This window comes from Aspergillus undulatus (genome assembly GCF_047715775.1).
Source record: "Aspergillus undulatus strain CBS 261.88 unplaced genomic scaffold BDV17scaffold_4, whole genome shotgun sequence".
NCBI lineage: Eukaryota > Fungi > Ascomycota > Eurotiomycetes > Eurotiales > Aspergillaceae > Aspergillus > Aspergillus undulatus.
Window position 1 is genome coordinate 109,150 of NW_027396608.1, and position 19,529 is coordinate 128,678.

Sequence of the window (19,529 nt, forward strand, 5' to 3'; positions counted from 1 at the left end):
TGGCGTAAAAATAGACGAATAACAAGAAAGGGAATGGATGGACCGCACAGCGCATGGCGCGTCTGGGGAAGAGAGGATAAGATTTGGGAGGGGAGAAGGCATGCCTAGTTTCGATGGGGAGAGGCGCTGAGGAAGGAACGACCACCCTGCACTTGCTGGACTGGGAAACAACAATTCGATCTCCACGGACTTCGGGTTGAGATCTAGGATCTCCCTTCATAATTTCAATTTTCTGCTGTTACTGGTAAAGCACCCTGAACTGAACAAGATACAAGCACTTTCCATCACAACTATCCAATACCTTCTCCGTTTGTTCCTACTCAATACAAACCCACCCCGATGCCCACATCAGCTTAATCCTGCCAGTCTAGCCATGACGGTGTCTCTCCTCAGTTGCGGGTGCGGTATCTGAAGAATCTGCAAACAATCGACATGTTGACACGCACAACCTCCCCATTATCAAGCGCCTGGTCAAAGTGCAGATCGGTATGATGCTCATTGGACGCAGCCGAGCTCCCTCCATATCTGCTGTCCGCGGTTGGGCTTCTCAGCCCGATCTCCTCCTTGACTGCCCTCTGGTCGACGGGAACTTTGTGCATTCCGAAGCGAGGCACAGAGAGGTGGACACCGAGATCCTGGGCATTGGCGCTAAAATCATTGTTCTTCGGTTTAGCGCTGAACTTGGCGAGGAGGTTCTCGTGGGTGTCACTTTTGTCGAGGAAAGGGCTAGAAGGGGCGGTTGAAGAAAACCGCTGTTTAGTCTGCTCAAGTTAGGTGACAAGCTTTGGTAAGATGGGGTGGGTACTAACTGGGCAAGGTGTCATAGCTTCGCTAACGTTTTGCTGGAGAACGATCGATTAGACTGAGTTGGCAGGTCTGAGGACGAATACTCACTGCAACCTCACCGTAGCTCGAAATAGGCTCAGGGTCCGGGTACATTTCACCGTGGTTTGCCACATTCGACAAGTTCTGCATGAGCATACGTCCAGGTGAAGTATCACTGCCAGGGGACTCGAAGTATGGGGCCACCTGTGGAGAGGGAGATGTAGAGGCAGGAGCAGGGGACGCAGAGACCGAAACAGGGACGGGCGATCGTGCTGGCGCGGACGACATCGATTCGGCTCGGGCCTTCTTCACGAAAGAGTCAGCAACGGAGCTTCAACTTCATAGATCAAAAGGGGGTACCTTTGCCTCCTTCTCCTATGCAGCAACAATTGGTTGGATTAGCCTTGAATGTCAGTTTCGAGACATAGGAACACGCACCGCCGCCTGCCTTGCACGTCTCTTCTTGTGCTGTCAAGAACACAAGTGTCAGTCAAAATACATAGGCTCATGAGATTGGGAACAAGCTTAACACACCGAGATCCTCGATGCATTGCGACAAGGATCACACAATTTCACGGGCGCACCGCCTCTCTTACTGAGGAACTGGTCCTCAGGGTAAGACCTCGCGCACTTGATGCAGGTCTTGGTCTTGGTAGCAGTGCCAGCAGGAGCGGGCTTCGCAGCAGTGGGCTCTTGTGCCTGAGCCATCTTCTTCACCTTCTTCGCGTGAATGTCAGCCATAGCGCGGGCGACTGGCTCTGGATAGATGGGCCAGTCTGGCGGCCTCTTTGTTTCCCTGGTGGATGGGATCGAGTGTGTTGAGGAGGTAGAGGTAGTAGGGTATTGTAGGAAAGAAGGCGCTGTTTTGGTTCTGGTAAATTGGGACTTTGGGGAGGAAATGGAAGTCTTCGTCGTCGAGGTTGACGTCGAGATTGAGGTGGAAATCTTTGTTTTTGTTTTGTGTGTTCTAGTGATTAGTCGTGACCTGCTTAGTCGGCAAGTTGGGAGGAGAGGGGAATAAACAAGAGGGAAGAAAACTGAAGGGAAGGGAATGGAAGCATGCAAACTGGTCCCTCTGCTGTTGTGCAAGCAAAAGTGTGGTTCACATGTCCATGTCAACCTGTTCACACTGGCTAACCACCTACTGTCATGCACACCATCCATCCAACTATCATACATAGGGCATCTATCTCTATCAAATCTAACAATAAAAAACCAACAAATCAAATATGGAACAAACTCTTCTCATTAACCTCCACAAACCTCCAAAGCCCAGCTTCCACCGCCGCATCCTTCACACTTCCCAGCTCACCATCCCTAACAGCCCTATTAATCTCCGCATACCGAACCTCCTCCACCTCCTCCTCTTTCCCATCCCCATCTCCAGCCTCACTCCCAGCCCTCGACTTCTTGGTAGCCCTCCTCCTCTTCCCAACATGCGCATCAGGATGATACTGCTCCATAACATGAACATAAAGATCGCTACTAACATTCTCCGCCAACCACCGCATAATACTCCTCCCCTCATCCTCCATCCCAGGCATAACAAGGTGCCGTAATAACACACCTTTCTGCGCAATCCCATCAGATGTAAAGCTCAAATCTCCGACCTGTCTATGCATAGCCTTGATACTCTCCTTCGCGGTCCCGGTGTAATCATCCGCCTTGAGGAGACGTTTCGAGGTACTCGATTTCCAGACCTTAAAGTCTGGTAAATAAATGTCCACCAACCCATCCAAGAGCTCGAGAGACGCAAGAGAGTCGAATGAGGATGTATTGTATATTATGGGGATGCGGAGGCCCATGTCCCGTGCTTCGAGGATTGATAGCACGACTTGGGGGACGACGTGCTCTGGTGTTACGAGGTTGATGTTGTGTACGTTTCCGATGGTTTGAAGTCTCATGTACCATTCTGCTAGTTCGGTGGGCGTGAGGTCGAAGCCGTTGCGCTGGTGGGCTATATCCTGCCCACCCATCACCCTCAACGTTAGCCTCCAAAACCCACTCCGGGAACGGAGGATGAAAGGAGGGGAGGAGGGGAGGAGGGACATACATGATTCTGGCAAAAAACACACCTCAAATTACACCCGGAAAAAAACACACTCCCACTGCCATGGAACCCCTGAATACAAGGTTCCTCGCCGCGATGGGGCGCAATGGTATTTACTTTGACTGTTTCCGCGCCGATCAGGCACACGCCCGTCGTTTCGAATCTGTTGACGCCACATTTGCGAGGGCACAAATTGCAGTTTGATAAGTGGGCGTAGGCGGCTGAGCGCTTTTTGGACGCATCGATTGAGGAGAGGAGTTGGTAGCGCGGGGTGTATGTGTCTAGGAGGTATTGGGGGGGGATGCCTAGGTTGCGGCGTAGTATGAAGGGTTTCGCCGCTGGGGGTTTCGCGGGACGGCGGAGGGTGGAGGTCAGAGATGTTGATTTTGCTATTGTGTTGAGAAGGGACATTTTGAATATATGGTTAGGGGAAACAGTTCATTGTGAGGTTGAGGCTGTTGATGAGGCGAAATGCCGAGGATGATTTCTTATCGCTTATCGGCTTATCGCTTATCTCAGCTGTAGCGTCATCCCTCTAATTACTGGCTTCTTATTGGATAATTTCCTCCATGAGCCCGAGGAGGTCCTTGAAGATTTGACTGGAGATGAAATAGTAGATTTGTCAAATGTCAAGAAGTAAATATTCGTGGCCAGAATACTATACAGAGGCCCAGGTCCGCATCCAGAAGAACAAAGAGGTATAAGAACTATGCACAAAGAATCGCCTAATGCCAAACAACAAGAGTCAAGGATTGTTGCATGGATATACAACAGCAAGGGGAATCACAAATCACCGCAAAATCACCCTCCAACCGGTTAAAATAACCCCCTCCAGTTGTCGCTATATAGCTCATGCCACCCATTATATCTCTTGGTATACCGGCCGCACTAAAGTGCGAGCCCAGTACCATCACCGGTCCAGCGGTAGAGAGAGAGCACTTCGCGCCGGCGCTGCTGCTGCTCGCCAAAGTCATCAGGAACGCGACCACGCACCTGCGCGAGAGCCGAGCGCATGACTTTGCGGAATGTTCGCTTAACCGATTAGCCGATAGTACACGTATGGAAAGGTAGAGAAGACAAACCTGATATTCAGTATTCAGCGTCACAACACAAGCCTCGTGAGCGCGGACGATCGTCTCACAAGCCCGGACAACGCTCGGGTTCGCGTCGCCCTGCAACTTATCCGCCGCGAGAAGAAGCAGGAAACTACCCTGGAGGAGATAAATTCCGAAGAAGAACGGCATGAAGCTGAGGTCGGGGTCGTATTCGAGGATATCGGCTGCTGCCTCTGCGGCTCCAACGGCGTGGCTCATCGCGACGAGGAACGACTCTGACGAGATCCACATGTCGTGGTCTTCGAGGAGGTTTATGGGGTCCCATTTACCGGCTAAGAGGATGTACAAGACGTGCATGATGTGGGTGCCGTAGGCGACGACCATCTTCGTGTGCACGATGGACTCGTTGACGCGGGAGCCGACGGTGCTGCTTGAGCGGCCGGATGGACTTACGTGGTCCAGGTGAGGGTTCTCGGCTGGTTCGTTTTCGGCGAGCGCGAGGCTCGTTGTGTAGCGTGCTTCAAAGTCTTTTAGGCTTTGGCCGTAGGCGTCGAGCTGTTGGGTGAGTGCCATTGTATGTTGGTCCCATTCGGTTCCGTTCCGGAAGACGAGGCCATAACGGGGATGCTCTCGCGCCTGCTGTAAGTCGATAATTCCACCTAGAATGGCCATCAGGGGTAAGAAGTAGCCGAACATGCTATGACCCGCGCACTCAGTTGGCGGTCCAACTGCGCGGTAGCTGGCTGATGGAAAGTCTCCTGCCTGCCATAAATCATCATTCATTGGTTGCAACAGCTGCGAGCACTCCTTGTCCAGCAATGTGAGCGGCCTATTATAGCACAAAGCGAGATGGCGATCGGTTGCGTATAAAAGCCACCAGAGGCGCCGGCGCTCTTCCCGTTCCTCTTCTGTGACATTCACATTCGAGCTTCCGGGGCCATGCGCGGAAAGCAATGACGAGGTATTCCGTTTTGAGGTGTCATCTCCGTCGTTTTCCCGCTCCCCATCCTGTCCCGTTTGCGAAGCGTTCGGTGGCAGTTCGCGGCCAAGCTTCAGCTCCCGCGCCAGAGACCACGCTGCTGTCCACCAACGCATGCTTGCAGCTTTGTATTCACTGGCAGACACCACCGTCGCGAGGTGAACATACGTCGCCACGTCGTCGACAGCACCTGTCGCTGTACTTTGAGCGCCCAACTGATCCATCGAAACACCGAATCCGCCGAGCGCCACGCCATTGATAACCATGTTTGCTGCATAATTAGGAGATGCCTCTCCAAGTGCGGGTCCGTGAATCAGTGGCCGCAGGAGCCCTATCGTCAGCTCCAGCAGCTTCTGACATACCCGGCCTCGGGCTGATGGAGGAGACGTCAGAAATGGAGCATCACTCGTTTGCGCGCCTACCCATAACATACTCGCCAAGAGACCTGGAGAGCATACGCGCGGTTTCGTCGGGTGAAGGAACGATTGTTTGCGGAAGATGTAACCGACCACGTACGGAGAATGGGGAGATAGATGCGAAGAGGAGGAGCTTGTGAAGTAAAGGTCGAGAAGATCGCATGCAAGAGACTGAGGAATGATAGAGGCTATATGAGGAAGGACTGGTTGGAGAACAGGGTATCGTAGGCTAGTTCCAGAAAACGGTGCCACGGGAAACGAAGGGAAGTTTGCGGGTGACGGTGAAGGCAGTGGGAGCCAACCCGGGGATTGCGCGGGAGGTGACAATCCTAGAAATTGCGCGGACGGATTCTCTGTTGAATTCCCCAAGCGAAAATGATTGAGCGAACTGGAACCCGACTCCTGGGGATGCAGCAAAGAGAATGCGCTGTCGTTGTACGTAGCGTTCAAACTATGAGGTGGAATGGCAGACGGAGGAGATCGAGGGTTTGTATGTAGCAGTTGTAATGATCGAAGGTCTGAAAGCGGTAGCTGAGAACGACTAGGCTCGTTCAAGTGCGTGAAATGGTTCAGATGTAAAGCGTCAAGAGCAGATCCCAACGGTGGCTGAGAGTGCGCCGACTGAGTGTTATGAATCCCGGTCAAGCCGTTCGTAGGTAGTGATTGTACACGCGACGCCTCCAGAGCTGGGTCGTACCGGCCACTGGCGTCCTGCGACAAGCGCCTGTTCGAAGGTGATGGAATATCCCTGTCGGCGTCGCCGTTTCCCTGGTACCCTGCAGCGGCGGCCGCAGCGGCAATGTCCTTCTTCGAAGCCTTGCCCCGTTTCTTGCGTTCCCGAGCGTATTCGCATGTCAACCCGAATTCTGCGCGAATCTGTTAACAAGTAGTTCCAGCGGCGTAAATACCAGTAGAATATACCTAAACAATGAGCGCACGGATTCTGGCCATCGCATTTCGTCCGAAGCTGGTTACATTGGTCGCAGGCCCGGCTGATCCTCCGCCGAACAGGTGCCGACGAAGAGTTCTTGCGAATCATAGAGCGGGCTTCGGCGAGAGAGTCGCGAACAGAAGACGGTTTAAAGGCGGAGCTGCTCTCGCCGTAGAACTGGTCCTTGGATCTGGACAAAGAGTGCCGCAACGAGTCAGAACTGGTGTTGTCGGCACCTGCACCTGCACCTTCTCGCGACAGCTGCAATTGTTCTAGGACATATTGCGAGCCTTCGGCGAGGGTATCCAGCCCGACCGTCTGGGACTGAGTCATTCTTGCGGACTGCGAATTCGAGAACGGAGAAAAGGACGTGGCGAACTGTTGCAGCGAGGTAGTCGACATCCTCGTGGATTGGATCAACGGGGCATGAGAGGGAATGTACACGAATCGCGGAGAGCCGGAGAAAACAAATGTGAAAAGATCAGGTGAGGAGAGAGAATCAAAAGATGAATAGCGTGATGGGGAGGAGAGCTGGAGAGGACATTGCCGACGGAGACCGGGGAACTAAAGACACGGAGAGGGGCCACCGGGGTAGGGGACTAGTAGTGGCAGGGGCACGAAATGATCAAAGACGAGGAGAGGAGGCAAAGAAGGAAGCTAACCCCAGACTGCGATACTAGTGAGGTTGAGTGGGAGATGAGATGGGAGACCAGGATGGGACAAGGCGCGAGGATGTCAGGCCATGCGTCCAGACCGACAGATGCAGAAATGATCCCCGCAGTGCACAGGGAACTGCGACAGTAAAGAGAAAGAGACCGGTTCTTGGAAGTCCAGGAATCGAATCAGGTTCAGGAGAAGAAAGGAAACGAGATCCAAAAGGTGGGGAAATTGCAGCCTCAGGCACACAGAACTTGGAGGGCTGCGGCCTGCAGGAAACGGGCACGGCTGTCTGCATGCTGGAGTCTGGACATGATCAGGAGGGGACAAGATCAGCTTTCTCGAGTGAGATTCTGGAAATCAATATGAGGCAGGTATTTCGCATCCCAGAGCTAAGGAGTTGAGTGCAAGGATGGCATGCCATGCCACTGACGACACTGAGTTCAGCCGATTCTGGCTAAATTACCCCGGACTCAGACTCCTCCGCCCTTTACCCGGTCTGCCACCTCGAAGAAAGTCAATTTCCACTGCTACAGTTAACACTACTCAATAGTGATCTGGCTTCAGATAAAGTTTGATATGTCTTGGTTCTATATACATGTATTCATACAAGAGCGTAATGTACATCACCGTGCAGGCGGACAAAAACAACCCATCAACGCCAATAGTCCGTTCCATCGAACTAGCTTTTCCCAAAAGCGCCATCCCATAATATATGCAATCAAGAGAAAAAATACTCGCTCTGACGGATACGCGTCACATCCCACTCGCCCTTCTTGGGCACCTCTGGGAACCGCAGCGGCAACCACAACCAAAGCATTTCCTGCTTCTTCTTCGCCTTCTTCTCCGGCGCCGGACGCGTCCCGCCTTCTAGTTCGGCCTCCGCTTCGGCTTGGCCTTCGGCTTCGAGGGCTTCCAACTCAGCTGCTTCCGTTGCTTGCAGGTCGGCCGCGCTGGTGAACTCGTTCCCAAAGAGCGCTGCAATCGCTGGGTCCGACGTGTCCGCTTCTAGGCTTGGGTGAGGGGGTTTCGTACCCAATTCTTCGGGTACGTGCCCAACGGCTGTTGCGCCGAGAGAGTTGTTGATATTGAGATCTTTGTCGGTGCCGCCGAGCTCCTCGAAAACACTTGCTGGTGTGACCATTGCGCGACCTTGAGCCTGCAGCTCCGGGTCGTCCGAGTTGAGGAGCGTCTGACGCTTGTTTTCCTCAACAAGTTCCTGAAGTCGAGTCAATCTCTTATTGCCCTTCCGCCACGCATGGATTGCTTTGGCTACTTTCGAGCTCTTGGGAATCTTGGCATAGAACAGGTTACGGCCGTATCGTACTTTGAATTCCGCCGCTAACCGCTTGATGACATCGTCCGAGTGCATCTTAACAAAGGCTTCGCGAAGAATGCGGTTCATCGAGTCAACGTCCGAGGCATGAGTCCAGAAAGAGTCGTGTACGGCAGAGAACGTAAGACCCGCTTTGTGGCACGCAGATGCCGACAGCATCATGTGAGTAGCATCGAGGGAATGGATGAAGTTAGGAGGGAAGGCCTGAAGTTGCTTGCGCTTAGAGACAGTGCCGCCGGAATCGCGGTCTACAATGTTCAGACCCTGCAGTGCCGTGTCAATACGACGAGCGATGCGAGTGCGATACGGCTGCACGACCGGCAAGCCTAGTGGTGTCGTCCAAATGACGGTCTGTTTGAAGTGTTTGGCCGGATCGTTGGCCTTGCTATCGGATGTGCCTCGGCGAGTGGGAGTTAGGCTATCTTTGGCGATGGCGTCAATCTGCGCCGGGGTTATCGACTGCGTGATGCGACTGGCACAGTCACCAAGCCAGTACTGGATGTCGTGAGCTCCGGTGAACATGGTACCAAGGGCTTCGAAAATCTTCCGCGCAATATAGAGGGCGCCCTCGTGCTTCTGCTCGTTGGTGAATTCGGGATAGTGATCTACAAGCTGCTTGCGAACTTGCTGCATGGCTCCCATAAATGTTACGCCGTAAACGTTTGTCATAACGGTCTGCTTGACAACTTTGCGTGTGACTTTTCCATCAAGGGTCTTCGCAATCGGAACACCCTGCGCGGCGTCTCGCTTAACGGCCTCTTTCACGAACTCCGCAACACCAGAATACACATCGGAAGGACGGTCAGAGGGCTCGAGGTTGACTTGTTCAGCACCGGCTTTGTCGCCACCAAGGGCAGCGTAATGCTGCAAGCCGTTGCAGGAGCCGTCCTGATGGATGGGTAGGCGCGACGCATACTCAGCAGGGTTGGAAAGCTGAAGGGCGTTCCGGAGCTCACAGCAAGCAGCCAAGCATTGCCACGGGTCTTCAGCCTTCAGCCACCAGCGCCGGCCTTTGAGGCCATTGTTGGCAGAGTCGAGCACATCATCCAGCTTGTCCATCGTCCATTGTTCACGCTCGGAAAGACTAGCCTTGTCAAATCCAGCAAGGTTGGCAATCTGGATCTTCAACCACCTTAAACCACTTTCGCCGAGTGGCTTGGCTTCGCTGAACAGAAGCATACCTCGGGCATTATCGGCACCCATTTGGTTCAGATAGGGAGGTATGGGGTACGCTCGTCCACGGAAGTCCATATTGTGAGGAAGATAGAACGTTTCGTTCAGGTATGCGCGGGCCACTTCCAACTGGAAGTTCTGGAAGCATCGCTGCGAATGGTAACCGCCCCTTTTGTTCTCAATATCCCGCACAAGCAAGTCCCACTTCCTCTGGGCTTCGTAGCCTTCCTCGGGAGACGGCTTTGGCGGAATGGGCAAGTCGGCATTGAGAGGCGCAAGATCAGCAATGGCTTCGCCGGAGTTCCAAGCCTCGAGCATAACGTTGAAAACATCTTGGTTGATAGTCCAGCCCGTGCCACCGAGAATGTCCAACCCCTCGCGAAGCTTTTCCAGGCCATGGTTCTCCAGTGCCGACCTCACATATTCAGGCTGCAGACTTTCGCCTGGGGTAGTACGTACCAGGTAATTTTGGTGAAGGAAATAGGCACCATCGCTGTAGGCCGTCCACGGCTTCGGTTTGCAAATCATGGGTAGATGGCGGCCCAATAAATCCTGAGGGGGCTCCTTGGTGACGATTTTGACCATCTCCGGGTGTACGTGGATGAAGCCATTGCGCCTTCCCCAAGCGATCTGGTAAGAGTGTTGGAAGGCGGGCTGCATGGCCATCTTCTTTTTCTTCCCTTTCTTCGCCGCTCCCTCCTCGATAGCAACAGGGACTTTAGCGACCTCGAAAAGAAGACTCATCAACACAGCGCCTACTTTGGCTTTTGCAGGCGTCGACCAGACAGTCTTGGGATCTTCCTTCTCCATGTTCTTGATGATGTTTTTCCACTTGATCCGACTTTCTCTCTCTTTCCGTCCACCGAGCATCGCCTTGATAGCTTTCAAGCGCTTTGGTTTCGATTCGGTTTGTTTCTGGTTTTGGAGGAATTTCTCGGCAAGCATGTCGTCGTATAATTCATTTCCGATCTGAACCACCAACGGAGCGAGCTTGATTCCCTTTTGGATGCCATGGCGAACAAGGATGCCCATGGCACTCATGATCGTCAAGTTCGCCAACCTCTCAGGTTCCATCACGTGTAGGTAAACGCCGTACGCGCAGCGCTCCCTTTGTTCGGCGGTTATAATAGGGTTGGCCTGTGCCTCCGCAACATGGTCCAATTCCTCGTGTATTCTTGCCGTGAGATCTGTGTGCCATTGGCTGAGGATGTACCCTAGACGGTCTCCACTCAGGACGGCCTCAGGTTTGACCTTTTGCATTTCCTCCCTCTCCATCTGCCAACGGTTGAGAGACACGCGCATCACATCTGCTTCGAGTTGTTGTTGTCGGCGTTGCTCGTACATTTCCTTGCTTTCGACGTCCTCGGGGTCCGCCTTGAGGGGAAGCGGGGCTTTCGAAAAAATCGACATGGACTCTTTCAGCGACGAAAGTCCAAGACCTTTCTGTTCAACGGCCAAAACCTCTGGACCTGTATCTTCCTTTTCGATTCTGGGCTCCATGCTGTCGATGGCAACTCGTTGAAGGTCTGCAGAGCAAATCTATAGTAAAACTAGTCAGTATATTTCGAGATCAGATGGAGAAGACGGCAACAAACCTCGGATAATTGTCCCAATTCCCGCTCTGAGAGTACAGGCACTGCTAAAACATCCTCTTCCACATGGGCCTCCTTCGCAAGTTCCCAATACCGACGAACAGCCCGATCGCGCTTTGAGTAGTGAAACATGCGCAGAGCCATCTGAATCATGACGGCGTAAGTCGTGCCATCCGCTTCAATGCCACCATATGGCATGTCGACCTCAAACCATCGCTGCATCTGGTTCACCAGTGGATAGCTCCGCGTACGAATGGCATGCGAAACCATAGCCTGCAGAAGCTGGTTGTTGAGATCAATGAAAGTTTGAGAGCCAACAGGGTGGAATTCCCGTAGGCGATTGATCAAGTTCGAGGCTCGGTCGAATTGGCAAACCTTGAGCGACAGTTCCAGGTTGGCAAGCATCTCCTCCTCATCACCGCCGACACCTCGGATCTTCCGAAAGGTCTTTGCCTTCGTCTGCGTGTGCATGGCTTCATCCACAATTACTAGAGACGACGGGTTGAATTCCCCAGGAGCAGCTGGGAATAGTGAGTTCCATGGATACTCTTGTTGTAGGTCTGCAACAAAGGATTGGTTGTCAAAGTATGTTTGGCCAATTGGCGGGTCGGTAGCGGTGGCAAGGGCGCGACTTGACTGGAAGGAAGGACGACGGCGACGAGCATCTGACGTCGCATTGTCTGTTGATGTTTGCAAGGAGGTAATTCGACTCGTATGGGAGTGGTGGTGCAATTTTGCTGATGATTGCAGAAGAGAGCGTCCTTTCAAAAGTCGAAGCTGGGACGCAGCATTTCTCGAGCGGACGAGTTGAGACAACATGGTGAACAACGCGCTATTAAACAAGAAAGAATAAATATTATACAATCAAGATTATAAGCGAATAGATAAGATGCGATTAAATCAGACAAGAGAATGAAAAAAAAGGGCTGAGATGCGACGCAATGCAAGAACAAGATTGACAGCGAACGCTCAACACCCTCGCAACAGGCGATTGTCAATCCAGACTGACAAGGCGTCCTGCGTCTTTCTCAACTCGCGCACCGCAAGCAAAGCCAAGAAAGAAGAGGGAAAGAATGACGTGAGATGGATAAGGTTGAAAGGCGTGAAGCAAAAGAAAAGGTCGAGAGAGAATCTCCGGGGTGAAAAATACTCTGGGCCCGAAAGGGCGATCCTTCACGTGACGGGCGCGCATTCCATTTGCCTTAGATCTTCTCTGGTGGGTCTGCGAATCCACCTTACAATATCGATGTTTCTACCAGGTACGGAGGACATTTTTGCGGAGTATACAGAGTATTGTTATTCGATTGGCTTTTTATCAAACAGCTCTGCTAGCCCTCTTCAGTACTGCTCCCCGATGACTCGCTACGCTTCTGCCTCAGACGATTCTGCTTCATCGCCCATCCAGTCATCTCCGGCCGCGCCGGGTCGATCCGCGGCGCGCTCATCTTATCTAGGTAGTCCTCGCCATTGATAGCAGATTGAAGCTGCGGAAGCTCTTCTACATCTTGGTGCATCATGTAGTTGTCGTAGATTTGCCACGATTCCTCGTTCTTCGAGAGTCAGTCAGTCTTCGTTTTCACACCTGTGCTTGTCTGAGAATCCATACCTCGGCATCAACCCAGTCGTATGACTTCCACAGCTCATCCTGCATCTTCTTCAAGAGGTCGAGGTTGCCTGGCATTATGACCTCTCTTTCCTCCGCGCCCTTGACCTTGACATCGACGGCTCTAGCCTCCGCCTCAGGTCGCTCCTCCTCGCCCTCTTTCCGGCCCTTTCCAGCCCGAGCCTTTGGCATTTCGTCCATCGCGTCGAGGTGATGTAGTTGAGGGTGCAATTGCACGACTGCCGTAACCGGAGAAAGGTGCAGTTTATCCCCCCGGAAAGCAGCAAGCATATAAACCGGATCCCCATCCTCAGGAGTCTTAATCCTCCCCCCCAAAGTCTGAACCTTCAACAAAGGCGTCTGATCCCCAGACGCCATACCCAAGTCCTCATTCTTCACTCCAAAACCACCCCCCTCAGCCTTAACCTTCCCCCCCTGCGCACCAGAAGCCGCTCCGCCCCCCTCCTTCGCAACACTAAACCCCCCCGCCATCCCATACGCCCCACCCTCCCGTACACTCCGACTCTTCCTCAACGCCTCACCATACTTAACCCCCTTCCCAATATCATAGTTAACCCGCGTGTTAATGGGGACATCGACTTCCACTAAGCCAGTCTTCGGCTTCAGTCGGAGGTTCGTGGGTTTCTGCCCGTTTGCGTCGTCGTACGCGTGGCCCGTTGGTCGGTCCAGGTATTGCAGCACGTACCGGCTTATGTCGGAGTTTGTGAGGTAGATGTCGTAGGAGGCGATTACGGGGTCGGAGGAGGAGTCATCGTTTGAGTGTGACTGGGAGGGGGTGGGGGTTCGTGAGGTGCGTGGTGTGAGCGTCATTATTGGTGTGGGTATCAGCGCGTGGCTGAATATGTCAGAGTCGGGGATTTCAAAGGAAGACGAAATTGTTATGAGGAAGTCATTTGAGATTTTGATGGTGCGTACGCGATATTAATCTAGCGATCGGGAAGCAGATGTTCGTTCTTTTCTGTCTGAAATGTCATAAAAACATGCGGCAGAAAGATTTGAGCTCCATACCGCCTACGCTTTCTAGTGAGCGTTACTGTCCGCCTCTTGCATACAACCCTGGCATATATTTCAATTACTCAGCAATACATGCATTGCCGTCCCATTTGGGATAGAGGTGCCTGAGTTGCCACCTTTTGCATCGTCGGTATGATCGAGCGCGATTGGGAAATATAAAAGCCATTAAGTTCGACTGAGAGCTTTTTTGGCGCAGTGGCGGCGCACTGAATCTGCGGCATGGCTCTATCTGCATCAACTACGACACTAGTGCAGCTACGAAAGTAGGGCTGAACCAGACATATATATTGTTGAAGCTTCGACACGCAACCTCCAAACCTTAGGTGCGGTGGACTTCATACAACCTAAGCGCCAGACTTTGCTCGAAATCATAGAAAATATAATATAATAAGTATGTCCAACATAATTCGTATTCACTAGAAGAAAGTTTGAATTTTAACATCACAATGGTATATCCAAGCGAGTCAGATCATATCAAAACGAACAGGGAATTCCATAGTCTAAACAACATGGCAAGGTACATGACAATCGTAAATATGCAAGTATAACCGTAACAAAATTTTATCTATGTGCAGTAGATCCAACCATCTACTCCTCGTCTTCCTCATCTTCGGCAACCTGAAAACATGTTAGATTGAACAAACAAGGAGATTAGGGCTAAGAATAACTTACTCCTTCATGGAAGTTCGTTCCATCAGTGGTCGCCTTAATAACACCAGCACGGATCAACCAGTCCCCGAAGCGCTCGGGCTCCTCGCCGTCGGTGTTACGCTCAAGAGCGTACCGCTTCAGCAACGGCTTCATGATATCGAGGATCTCATCCTCCTTGATAGAAGAGCGATAGAGCTTGTTCAGACGCTGCCCGTGGTATCCACCGCCAAGATACATGTTGTAGGCGCCGTAAGCCTTGCCGACGAAAGCGACCTCGGCAAGCCAAGGACGGGCGCAACCGTTAGGACAACCGGTCATACGCATGACGATGCTGTCGCGGGCGAGACCAGCCTCTTCGAGCGTGGACTCGAGCTTGGAGATCAGGACGGGTAAGTAGCGCTCTGATTCGGCCATGGCGAGACCGCAGGTGGGGAAGGCAACACAGGCGGAGGAGGAGAGACGGAGGCCGCTGAAGGAGGTGTTGTCGAGCCTGTACTTGGCCATGAGCTCCTTGATTTGAGGCAGGTCCTTGTCCTCGACGTTGGAGAGGATAAGGTGCTGGTTACCGGTGAGGCGGAACTCACCCTTGTCGAGGGCAGCGAGCTCACGGAGACCAGTGCGCATGCGGAACTCGGCGGTGTCCTCGATACGACCGTTCTCGATGAAGAATGTGAAGTGGTTTAGGCCCTTCTCGTCCTTCTGCCAGCCGAAGGTGTCGACGTTGGAGGCAAACTTGAAGGGGCGGGGCTCGGCGAAGCGCAGGCCGTTGGGGAGGAGAGCCTCGACCTTCTCCTTGTAGGCCTCGACGCCCATGTCGTCAATGGTGTACTTGAGACGGGCGTGCTTGCGGTTCTTGCGGTCACCGTGGTCGCGCTGGACGAGCATGATCTTCTCGCACACGATGTGGGCCTGGTCGGCTGGCACGTAACCGAACATGCGGCCGGTCTGGGGGTACGTCTTCTTGTTGTTGTGGGTGGCACCCATACCACCACCGGCAAGAATGTTGAAACCCTCCAAGTGACCGTCGGCACCCTTGATGGCGATCAGACCGATATCGTGCGCGTAGACGTCGGTGTCGTTGTGAGGAGGAATGGCAATGGTAATCTTGAACTTTCGGGGCAGGTAAGTGGGACCGTACAAAGGCTCGTGGTCGACAACGGCATCACCGGCAACCTGGACCTTCTTGTCGTCATCATCCTTAAGCCAGATCTCGTGGTAGGCAGTTGTCGAAGGGAGAAGGTGGTCACTGATCTTCTTGGACACAGCGTGCACCTCGCGGTGGTAGTAAGAGAGCTCAGGAAGAGAACTGCACATGACGTTACGGTTGACATCACCGCAAGCGGCAATGGTGGTCATCAAGGACTTGTTGATAGCACGCATGGCACCGCGGAGGTTACGCTTGATAACACCGTGGAACTGGAAGGTTTGACGGGTGGTGAGCTTCATGGTTTCGTTTCCGTGGGAGCTGCTAATGGCATCCATCTGGAGCCACTGCGACGGGGTGGCAACACCACCAGGGAGTCGGCAACGAATCATGAAACTGTAGGCGGGCTCAAGACCCTGGGCCTTGCGCTCATCACGGACATCACGGTCGTCTTGCATGTAGGTACCATGGAACTTGGTCAGTTGCTGGTCGCTGGCTGAGATAGCACCAGTGCTCTCGTCAAGCAGACCTTCGGCAATGGTACCACGGAGATAGTTCGACTGGATCTTGATGTCCTCATTGGTCAAAGGAGCGGGTTCCTCGGGGAGACCCTCAACTTTGTCAACACCCAGCGCTTGCCAGAGGCGAGGCTCCCACTCGGAGTAACCGGTCTGGAAGGCATCTGGGTCCTGGTCATCACCGAGACCAAGGTCCGCCAGCTTACGTCCACCGAGGAAGGCAACACGGGCATCAAGATCCTTGGCCGGTTTGTTGTAGTAGATCTTGTCCTCCTTACGGGGCCAGTAGTGGCTGTCACCAAGACCGAAAACGGAGTAGTTAATGGTAGACAGATCGAGGTCACCGGAGTTCTTGACGAATTCCCAAAGGGGACGGCCGTTCTGCGGGAACTCTCCCTGACCAGCGGTACTAGTGATGAAAACAATGTTCTCCTCTGTGGGCAGGTCTTCGAGAGGGTAGTCCTCCATAGCCATGACCATAGACTTCAATCCACGTGCACGACCACGGTTGGCAAGACGTTTCGCCAGTGTCGCGGCATTGCCGCCGTCCGAAGCGAAGAGAACGGTCAAGGGAGCACCGAAGAGACCTTCCAAGAGCTTCTCGTAAGAGTCCTTAGCCTTGCGCTTCTGAAGCGAGCGGACCTCAGTACCATAGGACTCGGAAAGAACCGAAGAGAACTTAGGTTGACGGTTCATGAGCTGAGAAAGCTGGTTGTCCCGACGCAGGAACTCTTCGAGCTCACGCTTGATGCGGTCCGAATCCAGAGCGAACTTCGCCTCACCCTTCTCCTCGTTGTCAGGGTTCCAGCGGTACAACGGCCAGTAGCCGAGGTCAACAGCCTTCTTGGTCTCCTGGAGAACAGTGAGGGCCGAATCGTTTTCCTGGTTGTACGGGAGGTAGGCGACGACAATAGACGGTCCCTTGAACTGTTCGGCTTCGGCCATGGCCTGGAGAACCTGAGTGTAAGAGCCGTACACAGCAACGGAGGCAACGTAGGCGTTGCCAAAGTTCATGGCGTACAGACCGATATCCTTCTTGCGGCGGGTAGGGTCGGCCGCGGTGCGCTCAGAGTAGGGCTGAGAGTCAATCACGAGCATGTTGACGTCCGCTCCAGAGGCCAGAACATGGTGAACACCAGAGTTCCCAAGATCGTAAGCCCAGGCGTCGGAACCAATCAGCCACTGGGACTCATTGTAGAAAAGCTTCTTGGTCTGCAAGAGCTGCTTGGAAAGAGAAGAACCGTCGTTGGTAAGACGAGCAATGACATCAGGGGCCAGCTTGTTGGCCTTGCTGGCATCGGTGGCACTCAGAGCCCAGTCGGCAAGCCACTTCTTGACCACATCAGTGGCGAAAGTGCTAGACTTGGAAGCGGCCTCCACTTCACGGATGAAGCGCTGACGGTGCTCCTTTCTGGCAATCAACGAACCGAACCCGTATTCGGGACTTGCTTTGATGGTAGATGAAATTCCGGCATCGTTGGAACCCAGCTGGTTGGCAAGGTATAACCGCTCACCGAAGAGCTGGTTCAAGATCTTCAGGTACGCATTCTCGATCTGCGGCTGCTCAACGGCAGTCTGAAGGGTGGGGCCCTTAGAGGTGCCGATCTCGAGGTTTTGAATAGGAGAATCAGAGCTCAAGTTCTGGATGATCCCGCGAAGAGCCTGCGAGGCGGTCGAAGGCTCAACGTAGCCGAGTCTGTAGCCAACAATCTGCGGGCTGCGGTCGCCGGCAGCAGCGGGAGTCAGGCTCGACAGAAGGTCCATGAACGAAGGACCCCATCTCGTGGTCTTGCGGACCTGCTCCAAAACAGCGATTTTCTCAACGGACCGGGGAATGGAGTTGGCGATCTCGGAGCCAACCCAGGGACGGTAAAGGCGGGCAGTGATCAATCCGATGTTAGCGAGCTCAGCACCAACATCCTCCTTTCCGAGGACGTCAACGAACACGCCGGTGGAGCCGAAAACGAAGATAGCTTGCTTAGCATCAGCAGGACCGGTGTATTCAATCGCGCGGTAGTTGCGGCCGGTGGCTTCGGACAAAACTTTCCAGATCTGGCTCGTCCATCCAAAGATGTCGGCAGCACTGACTGGGCGCACGGAGCCATCCACGGTGGTCGCGGCTGAGCTAGGTGCGCGGCTGTCGACACTGCTGTCGCGTTCTGAGGATCCGACGGACGAGTTGGCTACGCTGCGGCTGGAGGGCGTTTGAGCAGGCTGGGTAGGGGTAGCGGTTCCCTCAACCGGGGCTGAAGGGCTTTCGACAGTCTCCTCAGAAACCGTGGCAACGCGCCCTGTGTCTGTGTAGAGAGTATCGACACCAGATCCCTCGGAGTGCGAAACAGCACTTCCGCTCAAATCCAGGAGTGACTTGAAGGTGTGTAGGTTCTCTTGCTCAATGACATCATCGTTGACCGAGTTGGCGGGGTCGAAGAAGTGAATAACACCCTTACCCGACTTGCGAGCAAGAGCATGGGCCGTCATCGCAATATCTTGAGCCTCCTGAAGAGTCTCGGAGTGGACGAATGTGAAGCCGCATTGTCGGATGGAGCTGATGGCTGAGTAGTCGGGGAAGGGGTAGGGTTCCAGAGCGACGTGGATAACGACGGGAGAGTTGGCCAGGCGGTAGAGATGAGGGATGGATGTGAGCAAAGTAGAGGAGCTTGTGACAGCAGATACTAATTTGCCGCTCTTTAAGGGGTGGAATGCCGAGAGAAGAGGGTCCTCATTGTATCGGACAGGGACAACCTGCGGACAAGATTAGACCAGAGCAAGACGTACCGCGCTAAGTTACTTACCTCTGGCACACCTTCCGGCACGATGCTGCGAGTACCGGTGGTCTTCAGACCTTTCAAGGTCTCTGAGAACCATGAATTGCCCTGGAGGGAGGGTTGGACGGAGAGGACGACTTCACTGGCCTGGTAGGCGATTCTCGCCACTGTCGTCAAATTAGTCAATTGATCCAACCACACAAAACCTAAACATTATGATCATGATAACGACCATGATCGTATGCGGGCAGAGAGCCCAGGAGGAGTCATACCGGCCTCTCCAGCAGTCAAAACGGGAGCCATATTGGCGATTGCCGGCTGCACTGCGGGTGGAGACTGACAGTGGGATATGGAGGAAGGTAGGGTTGGAGGGGTTGGATATCACCGCATACGGTGATTCCGTGCAGAGAGTCAAGTCAATGAGGGGGGTGATGTGAAGGGAGGAGGAAGAGAAGAGGAGAGCACAGCGTATAATATTTTTTGAAAGTTAGCTCTTTTCTCCTCAATCTCGTCAATCTCCAACTGCGGGCGAGGATCCCAAGGGACTTTTTTGAGCCTTTCTCCGCCATCGGGATTTGATCAACGAATCACTGATTGGTCTCCGATCACGACATCGATGCAAACAGCCTGGCGTCTTTGAGACAAACATGCCCCATCGGGTAAAGTGCGGGGTTCCCGTGACTCGGCCGTAAAGTACGCCAGCCGGGTCTGCGGTATTCGCTCCGAGAATACGCACGTTTAGTTCTGGAGATTTATTCCGCACAACTCGTGGCTAATAATGCAAAGAGCGATCTGA

At 53.4% G+C, this 19,529-nt stretch overlaps 6 protein-coding genes across 6 annotated transcripts; all 6 read right to left on the reverse strand.

Annotated features, from left to right (window-relative positions):
- Window positions 1–389: 389 nt before the first annotated feature.
- BDV17DRAFT_287281 (uncharacterized protein) lies at window positions 390–1,566 on the reverse strand (the record flags this gene model as incomplete). Its single annotated transcript, XM_073761133.1, has 6 exons — window positions 390–761; window positions 810–842; window positions 895–1,131; window positions 1,186–1,200; window positions 1,264–1,293; window positions 1,360–1,566. The coding sequence occupies 6 exons, from the start codon at window positions 1,564–1,566 to the stop codon at window positions 390–392; spliced, it is 894 nt and encodes a 297-aa protein (XP_073619743.1).
- Window positions 1,567–1,876: 310 nt separating this feature from the next.
- BDV17DRAFT_252409 (putative pyruvate formate lyase activating enzyme) lies at window positions 1,877–3,310 on the reverse strand. The gene is made up of 2 exons (XM_073756544.1): window positions 2,879–3,310; window positions 1,877–2,789 (listed from the first exon to the last, which is right to left on the reverse strand). Exons 1-2 carry the CDS (start codon window positions 3,284–3,286, stop codon window positions 2,049–2,051), a joined length of 1,149 nt encoding a protein of 382 aa, XP_073619744.1. The 5' UTR covers window positions 3,287–3,310; the 3' UTR covers window positions 1,877–2,048.
- Window positions 3,311–3,478: 168 nt separating this feature from the next.
- Window positions 3,479–7,335, reverse strand: xlnR (putative C6 transcription factor). The gene is made up of 3 exons (XM_073756545.1): window positions 6,247–7,335; window positions 3,958–6,191; window positions 3,479–3,907 (listed from the first exon to the last, which is right to left on the reverse strand). The coding sequence occupies exons 1-3, from the start codon at window positions 6,656–6,658 to the stop codon at window positions 3,764–3,766; spliced, it is 2,790 nt and encodes a 929-aa protein (XP_073619745.1). The 5' UTR covers window positions 6,659–7,335; the 3' UTR covers window positions 3,479–3,763.
- A 131-nt stretch (window positions 7,336–7,466) lies between these two features.
- BDV17DRAFT_252412 (DNA-directed RNA polymerase) lies at window positions 7,467–12,213 on the reverse strand. The gene is made up of 2 exons (XM_073756546.1): window positions 11,018–12,213; window positions 7,467–10,961 (listed from the first exon to the last, which is right to left on the reverse strand). The coding sequence occupies exons 1-2, from the start codon at window positions 11,831–11,833 to the stop codon at window positions 7,635–7,637; spliced, it is 4,143 nt and encodes a 1,380-aa protein (XP_073619746.1). The 5' UTR covers window positions 11,834–12,213; the 3' UTR covers window positions 7,467–7,634.
- Window positions 12,214–12,323: 110 nt separating this feature from the next.
- BDV17DRAFT_252414 (uncharacterized protein) lies at window positions 12,324–13,093 on the reverse strand. Its single transcript, XM_073756547.1, has 2 exons — window positions 12,621–13,093; window positions 12,324–12,564 (listed from the first exon to the last, which is right to left on the reverse strand). The coding sequence occupies exons 1-2, from the start codon at window positions 12,993–12,995 to the stop codon at window positions 12,343–12,345; spliced, it is 597 nt and encodes a 198-aa protein (XP_073619747.1). The 5' UTR covers window positions 12,996–13,093; the 3' UTR covers window positions 12,324–12,342.
- A 950-nt stretch (window positions 13,094–14,043) lies between these two features.
- On the reverse strand, window positions 14,044–19,455 carry BDV17DRAFT_252419 (sulfite reductase (NADPH) subunit beta). The gene is made up of 3 exons (XM_073756548.1): window positions 19,006–19,455; window positions 18,761–18,900; window positions 14,044–18,710 (listed from the first exon to the last, which is right to left on the reverse strand). The coding sequence occupies exons 1-3, from the start codon at window positions 19,034–19,036 to the stop codon at window positions 14,310–14,312; spliced, it is 4,572 nt and encodes a 1,523-aa protein (XP_073619748.1). The 5' UTR covers window positions 19,037–19,455; the 3' UTR covers window positions 14,044–14,309.
- Window positions 19,456–19,529: the final 74 nt, after the last annotated feature.

Bases quoted from the DNA above. Each gene is read 5' to 3' on its own strand.
- BDV17DRAFT_252409 (XM_073756544.1), bottom strand. From the start codon at position 3,286: ATGTCCCTTCTCAACACAATAGCAAAATCAACATCTCTGACCTCCACC. The intron at 2,790-2,878 runs GTATGTCCCTCC...ATGGGTGGGCAG, and splicing joins GTGTTTTTTGCCAGAATCAT to GATATAGCCCACCAGCGCAA.
- xlnR (XM_073756545.1), bottom strand. From the start codon at position 6,658: ATGTCGACTACCTCGCTGCAACAGTTCGCCACGTCCTTTTCTCCGTTC. The intron at 6,192-6,246 runs GTATATTCTACT...AGATTCGCGCAG, and splicing joins TCCGTGCGCTCATTGTTTAG to AATTCGGGTTGACATGCGAA. The intron at 3,908-3,957 runs GTTTGTCTTCTC...TAATCGGTTAAG, and splicing joins CGCTGAATACTGAATATCAG to CGAACATTCCGCAAAGTCAT.
- BDV17DRAFT_252412 (XM_073756546.1), bottom strand. From the start codon at position 11,833: ATGTTGTCTCAACTCGTCCGCTCGAGAAATGCTGCGTCCCAGCTTCGA. The intron at 10,962-11,017 runs GTTTGTTGCCGT...GTTTTACTATAG, and splicing joins AATTGGGACAATTATCCGAG to ATTTGCTCTGCAGACCTTCA.
- BDV17DRAFT_252414 (XM_073756547.1), bottom strand. From the start codon at position 12,995: ATGGCGTCTGGGGATCAGACGCCTTTGTTGAAGGTTCAGACTTTGGGG. The intron at 12,565-12,620 runs GTATGGATTCTC...TGACTCTCGAAG, and splicing joins ACGACTGGGTTGATGCCGAG to AACGAGGAATCGTGGCAAAT.
- BDV17DRAFT_252419 (XM_073756548.1), bottom strand. From the start codon at position 19,036: ATGGCTCCCGTTTTGACTGCTGGAGAGGCCG. The intron at 18,901-19,005 runs GTATGACTCCTC...ATTTGACGACAG, and splicing joins TTTGACTGCTGGAGAGGCCG to TGGCGAGAATCGCCTACCAG. The intron at 18,711-18,760 runs GTAAGTAACTTA...TCTTGTCCGCAG, and splicing joins TGCCGGAAGGTGTGCCAGAG to GTTGTCCCTGTCCGATACAA.